The sequence below is a fragment of the Austrofundulus limnaeus genome, unplaced genomic scaffold (genome assembly GCF_001266775.1).
Source record: "Austrofundulus limnaeus strain Quisiro unplaced genomic scaffold, Austrofundulus_limnaeus-1.0 Scaffold177, whole genome shotgun sequence".
NCBI lineage: Eukaryota > Metazoa > Chordata > Actinopteri > Cyprinodontiformes > Rivulidae > Austrofundulus > Austrofundulus limnaeus.
Window position 1 is genome coordinate 811,636 of NW_013952579.1, and position 7,316 is coordinate 818,951.

Here is a 7,316-nt window from a genome sequence, read left to right on the forward strand (position 1 = left end):
CCACCTGGCTGTACGCTGCCTACAAACAAAGCCTCAGGAATTAGACTGAACCCCNCCCCACCTGGCTGTACGCTGCCTACAAACAAAGCCTCAGGAATTAGACTGAACCCCACCTGGCTGTACGCTACACAAGGCTTTTTGAGTTAAATTGGTGTAATTCAGGGCTCTGCAAACTTTACGATTAAAAAAGCCATTTCTGCTCCTTGGCTCACTAATAAAATGTGTCCAGAGCCGCAAAACGAGCAACAACTCTGATTATCAACTGCTGGTCCGTGGGCCTTTTTGAGGCCTTTTTGGGCCGCAAAACGGGCAACAACTCTGATTATCAACTGCTGGTCCGTGGGCCTTTTTGAGGCCTTTTTGGGAACCTTTATGGTCAGTGCAGGTCACTTTATAAAACTAAAAAATATATTGTGAATTTTATTATTTATCATTAGTTTTACACATCAGGACAAATGAAAGACCAGGTTCATATAGTGTAAACAAGAAAAATACTGTAGTTTATAGCGAATTTCATAAAAACTATTACAACTGAACCATTCAGGCATGTTTTTTCTAATTATTCTTATTCTTAAAATAATTATTCTTAAAATTCTTTAAAGGTAATTCTGATGGATTTGAGCAAAACATAGAAAGAAGTTGAAATATTAAAGCCAACGAGCTAACATGTTTTACTTTATGTATTAGTAGCGGTCACATATTTGCATACAAATTGTTTTCTGTTGCRAGTATGAAAAAAACAAAATATTCTGTTTGAGCACCTTTTCAAAGAGCCACATGTGGCCCCAGAGCCTCAGGTTGCTAGATACAGTATTTGTACAGCTCTGAAGTTCAGGTGCATAAATAAAACCACCCTGAGAAATAAACACAAGTTTAATGTTTTGGTGAAATATCTAAATCTGATAAACCAGACAACAACCCCAAAATAATTTTGTACAACGATAATCCAAACTATGCTAGTTTACTTTTGTCTCTGCTGCACAAACGTTTTGTTCTGTTTCTTCTCTGTGTGAAAGGGTACTTCCTGTTGTGTGGCATACTTTATAGTTAAACAAATGACTCAGATTGACAGCTTGGAGATTCATTTGAACAAAAAAGTTTCACATGATCCGGACAATTCTATAATCTACAGTAAACTTGTATGAGAGATTAACAACAATATTTTTATTTCATAGATATCTGCATGGCAATCAGACAGATTACAACCATGTTTTCATAGCTGAAGCAGGTTCATCCGTGCGGCTGACCAAATTTGCTAATAGCGGAATTTACGTCACCTTTACGTAATGACGTACATTAGCTTGACAAACAGCCTGATCTCTTGTCTTTCAGGTTGTGCTCGATTCGTTACAAAAAGTCGAGTTAATTTACGTTTCTGTGAACACTTGCGGCTGTAATTCAACTACCAAACATGGTAGTTAGCTTTGCGTCAACTCGTGAATCGACTGAACTCGTCAAACTGACCTAAAGGAGAAGAAGACCTTTTGTCGCTACGTTAGCTTCAGGATGGACAGCTGAACGCTAACAGGAGAAGAAGCTAAATGTCCAGTGAGTCGTGAGAGGATTGTCTCTTCTGAAGAGGAGTGGGTTAAAAAAGTTTTTATTTTTTATATATATTTTTTGTGCCTTTAGTGTCAGCTTCATTTTACACAATGAAGAATTGTGAGTACCAGCAGATAGATCCACAGGCGCTGTCTGTGTCGCCGCTGTCGGCGCAGAACCACACCGAGAAGAAGGCGCAGCGGCCGCGGAGAAAATGGGAAGTGTTCCCGGGGAAAAACAGGTTTTTCTGCGAYGGGAGACTCATCCTAGCCAGGCAGAACGGCGTCCTTCCTCTGACACTGGGTCTCATTGTTGTCACTTGTGGCCTTTTCTTTGCATTCGAGTGAGTAACTTGAAACGTTCTCGTTTTCGACACTTTTTAGAGGTCGTAAACGCACCACGTTCAGTGGCTCTGTATTGCCTTTCCTTTTTGCATCTTAAACAGTGTTTCCTAATAATATTTTCCCCCAACAGTTGCCCATTCCTGGTGGAGCATTTGACCGTTTTTATACCTGTGATAGGAGGGGTGCTCTGCGTGTTYGTAGTCCTCTCCCTGCTGAGAACCAGCTTTACAGATCCAGGCATCTTACCCAGGGCCACAGCAGATGAAGCTGCAGACATAGAGAGACAGATAGGTAACTCACATTCTGCACTCTTCCTGTGGGACAGATGGGGTTAAAGCTTTGCCATATGGAGGACATGTTTGTTATTGAACCACAAACCTAAGCAGCTTATTCTCTCTGTCATGACTGAAGAGAACAAAGGCAAGGTGTAGCTTGATGTCGTCACTTTATACGTGTATTAATTTCACAGACAAGTTTTTCTWTTAAACRCATGCRTCAAATGGAGGCGWCTTAAAGAGCGGCCTATCTTGTGTTTCCCCGTTTTAAGATACCTCAGGATCCTCTACATATCGCCCCCCACCTCGAACCAAGGAGATCCTCATCAACCAGCAGGTGGTGAAGCTCAAATACTGCTTCACTTGTAAGATGTTCCGCCCTCCTCGGACCTCCCACTGCAGTCTGTGTGACAACTGCGTTGGTAAGGAGACGTGAGACGTTCTTATTCGCGTAGATATTTTRTACTTAGACTACTGAGAACTCCCTCCCACTTCACGTCAAAAGCAAATAGAAACGACACAATCAGAGCACAGTTGGCAAAGTGGATGTTTAGATGGTGAACGATAAATTTTATTTGTCTTACTTTCTAACTTGTGCTGCAGCACTATTAAGGCGACTGTGTTTTCTAACAGCCTCAGCCATCTGCTCCTCAGCGGAGCAGCTGAAGTGAAATGAGAGCAGCGAACAGCGGTCTCTTTCTCACTTAAATACGCCCGTGAAGTTCCTATTAATCACACCATACTTGATGCATACCCTTCAAGGAATTTGTTTTGCCAGGGAGTTGTGCACAGGATGGGTTCTTAGGGGCGGAGCGAGAACAAAAGAGACTTTTTTTTGTTGTTAAGCAGCCAGATCAGTGAGAAAACAGTCAGCGATTCTCACTGAGCATAAATGCACCTGAACAAAATGTCTTTTGTTTGTCAGTTTAAAAGGATCGAGTTTCATTTTTTTCCTCAGAGTCATTACTGTAGACGTATAAAATGTCAGTAGTTTGTCTTGTTCATTCTGGCTTTGAATAAATCAACACCTAACCAGTAGGGATGTAAGAAAACATCGATACACTGAAATATCGCGATATTTCATTTCTTGATACTGTATCGATATTCTAAAGCCCTGTATCGATTTTTTTTATTAAGGTTTAAAATTAACTTTCCTGCCAGCCGTTCATTTTTATGTTGTAGTTCAGCCTCTGACCACTAGTTGGCAGCAGTGAGCCAGCCATTTGGCTACTCTACCTCTTGAGGTAGAGGCCATTCATAAGTGTTGGGTGACCATATTGTAAATTAATATTAAAAACTAAAAGCTGCAAAAWATATATTTTCAAACTATTTATTGTCAAATTTAGTCTAATAATTGAAAACATGGATGAAATAAGAAATATGAAACAAATAAAATAAAATACATACAAAGCAGAACACAGCTAAATGTATCAAAAGCATGTCTCTGTAATATTAGAATTTTCTGAGACAATGAATTTTGGTTTTTTATTTTTCCCTCTGTAAGAGGTTTTTATTTAATAGAATTTTTGGACAAAAAAATCGCAATATATCGAGATATATCGTATCGTGACCCCTCTGTCATGATTTGTATCGTATCGCCAAATTCTTGCCAATACACAGCCCTACTAACCAGTGACAGTTCCTTCCAGTATTATTGGATCAGTTTGTGTCTTTTATAAAATAACCTCATATCTGTTAAACACACATAAACCTTATAGAAGCTCTATTTAAAGCCAGAATAGCTGTTAAAATATGAACATTTTTTCTGGTTTTTTAAATTTATTTGAATTTCTTGTGTGTGTTATCTGTGATAAAACAACCACTAAACTTTATTACTAAAAGTCTAATAGATAATTTAGAGATTAGAGAGAGAGACCTTTATTGTCATCGTGCAGAGAGCACAATGAAATTACAGTACATGTGTACTAAGTGAACTAATCAGCAGAGTCATGTTTTGTTGCCAAAAGTTTCAAACTTTAATCTAAAGTGAGGAATATTTTACTGTTTTCTAATGTTTCCTGATGCCAGGTTTTCTCAAACTTAGCTTTCAGGTTCTCCTTCCTTAAAGGCCTACAGACCYTCTGACTGGATCAAATCAAATACACRGCATGATTTACAATAAATAAAAATAACAAGTTTTCTTTCAACTTATATAGGTTTCATTGTAGAACTGACCAACCTTTCTCTTGAATTGTAAACGAACACATTCAGTGGAGTATTAATAATAGTATTGGTATCAGTCCTGAAAATTGGATCATTTTGTACAAATATTTTTCATTTCATTAAAAAACAAACAAAACAATACAAAACAGAATAAAATGAAAGGCAGCAGAAAAGGAAAAAATTCTTATATCTGCTTTTTTATATATWTATATTTCAAACAATGATAAACCAAATAATAAAAAAAGTATGAGGACTTGTACAAACAGGTATACAAAATTGGTATCAACCATTTAAAAATTGATTTTAAACATCTCCTTATCAATTATTTTTACTTTAATTTATTTAATTTTTCTTTACATCAGAACGGTTTGATCACCACTGCCCATGGGTGGGGAACTGCGTGGGAAAACGCAATTACCGCTTCTTCTACAGCTTCATCATCTCGCTGTCCTTCCTGACGTCTTTCATATTCGGCTGCGTCGTCACGCACATCACCCTGCGTGAGTACCTCCTCGTGAAAACCTCAGAAACGCTCTTGTGACGACGACGTCATGTTCTCGTGTTTCTGATTCGTCTCTCCAGGTTCTCAAGCAGGYAAAAGCATCGTCCAAGCCATTCAGGAGAGTCCTGCCAGATATCCTTTGAGTCAGTTTTGTTTTGTTTTCTCATAGTATCAGAATGTTTGAGTAAAATCAGATTTTTTTCAGGCGTTTGATAATTGTAAAAACAATGTATGATTACAGAGCTGTTTAGTTATTCACAAAGTGTGTGGGGAGTAATGGATGGACTGCATCATGTGTGTTAGTCAGTGTCTCTGAATCTGTAGTGTATTTATACACTGGTCCTTATGTTGTGGTCAGGTCACACGCTTAGAGATTTCCTACARCTTATTGCATCAGTTTTCACATTAAAATGTACAACATGAGTCTTTATGAGTATTTGGCTTTTTAAAACTCTTAGCCACATCATTAACCWCTTTATTTATCCCATGTTCTGCAGAAAACTCTGCCGTCTAGCCAACGTTTCTTTAAAGGGATCCATGATTAGTTGTAACATTAGCCTTTAATTGATAAACTTTTATTTTAACTGTAAAATAAAGTCTAAAAATACTGTAGCTGTTTAGTTTAGTAAATTTTCAAAAATATATTTTAACACGGACGGAGCCATTTTATTTACACGCAAAGCATTCTGGGTAAATGATGACGTGGATAGGTCCTCGGTGTGAGCGAGCTATATCCATCCTGAAGGTTAATCTTGGACAATATCTGATGATCGACTCTTTTAAATGAAACCAGAGAGCGTTGACAGAGAGGAGAAGGTAGAAATGACTCAGCCTGGGACTGAAAATATGGATGGAGGACAACAGAGCTGCTTCATGGAAGAAGAACCTCAGCTTAGCCTGTTAGCTTTTGCACTAGCGCTGACGCTATATTGCCTTATATGTATTAGCTCAGCGCTAGCTTGACAAACAAGCTAAACTGAGGTCCTCCATCCATATTTTCAGTTGCAGACTGAGACATTTTTGCGTTCCCCTCTCTGTCATGTGGATGGAGGACCTCAGTGACGAGAGGAGAATGTGTAGCACTGAGCTAATACATAGCTCAGCGTTGGGGCTAACGCTAAAGCTAACAGGCTCTGTCCATATAATATATTTTTTAACTTTTAGTTTAAAAAAGATAAAAACTAAACAGCCTACAATATTTTCAGTCTTTATTTTACAGTTAAAATAAATGTTAATCAAATAAAGTCTAATGTTACAACTAATCATGGATCCCTTTAAGATTTACTACATTTCTTAGGTTTAATCTCAGTCGTAGTGTCAGCCAAATGGCTCAGCTGTTTGGAGGAAAATRTCTTTTATTATTTTACAGAAGATTGAACTAAATATTTCACCTTGACTCCTTCACTGTGGTGGAGTTGGTCATTTGTTTCTTTTCCATCTGGTCCATTCTGGGCCTCTCAGGCTTCCATACCTACTTAGTAGCCTCCAATCTCACCACAAACGAAGACGTAAGTAGTCCTCCTCCTGTCAAACTAAGAYAAATCGGTGACCATCACACGTGCGGGTTAGTCATCAGGTTTATTTATAGATTAAGGGGTCCTGGTCAAGTAAAAGAGGCRCAGAGGATTCTGGGAACCCGTACAGTCACAACAACATCGTAACCAACTGCTGCGTGACATTATGTGGCCCCATGCCGCCGAGGTGAGCGCCGCCGACAGGGGAACTCGCTACATAAAGTTGTCATCATCATGGTAACAAAGYGGCCTGTTTTGTCCCTCAGCCTGATCGACAGAAGAGGTTTGGTTCCTCCCGACGGAGCGATTACGGCCGCTCCAGCCTCGGAGATGGAGCTGCTTCCTTTCGCAACCAAGAACGATGTGAACATGGTAGGATGACACGCCTCGTGGTCCYGACTGTCTCGTAGCTGCTGATTGGTTTGTAGCTCCCTGTGTGTTCTCCCTCGCCCCCACAACCCCAGCATCCTCTAGCTCCGGTCCTCCCTGTAGAGGTGACCCTCTGCAGTCCTGTCACTGTGTTCATAATGTTCTACACATTTATTTTCCTGTGGATTATTKATCCGAACAGAACTTATGACTACCTCATATTTCAGATTAGGTCATTCAGAGCAGACATGATGTAAATTCAGGGATTCTCAGTAAAAGTGATGAAACGGACACAGTTTAGAGTTTTCCTGCTGGTTAATTATTAGTTGGGTTCAGAGTAGAGTTTCTGGGTTGGCTGGTGTCAGATTGCTGCGTTACTTTAATTAATTAAAGCACAGGAAACTCCTTATTTGTGCCACTTTTTGTTCYTTGTTGCTGTTTGTTTTAAACACTTATAAATTCAATGCTGTAATAAATTTAAGTTGCTGAACTGAGTTTCCTTTTGGAGCGAAAATTTAGTCCCATGAACCAGCTTCCTTTTACTTTTACATCTGGATGTTTTTTATTTATTTTTTTTATATATAAATTGGCACTTTATTATTAATCC

The 7,316-nt window shown here is 39.0% G+C and overlaps 1 protein-coding gene across 1 annotated transcript in view; it reads left to right on the plus strand.

The window, feature by feature from the left end:
* Positions 1-1,294: 1,294 nt before the first annotated feature.
* The window catches only part of zdhhc18a (zDHHC palmitoyltransferase 18a), a 10,985-nt gene continuing 4,963 nt past the window's right edge, over positions 1,295-7,316 (plus strand). The window contains exons 1-9 of the mRNA XM_014017837.1: positions 1,295-1,548; positions 1,633-1,885; positions 2,017-2,177; positions 2,434-2,583; positions 4,687-4,824; positions 4,907-4,958; positions 6,232-6,334; positions 6,415-6,527; positions 6,607-6,712. Of these exons, the coding sequence (XP_013873291.1) occupies positions 1,542-1,548; positions 1,633-1,885; positions 2,017-2,177; positions 2,434-2,583; positions 4,687-4,824; positions 4,907-4,958; positions 6,232-6,334; positions 6,415-6,527; positions 6,607-6,712 (1,083 nt within the window). The 5' untranslated portion in view covers positions 1,295-1,541. The remainder of the gene's footprint in view (positions 1,549-1,632; positions 1,886-2,016; positions 2,178-2,433; positions 2,584-4,686; positions 4,825-4,906; positions 4,959-6,231; positions 6,335-6,414; positions 6,528-6,606; positions 6,713-7,316) is intronic.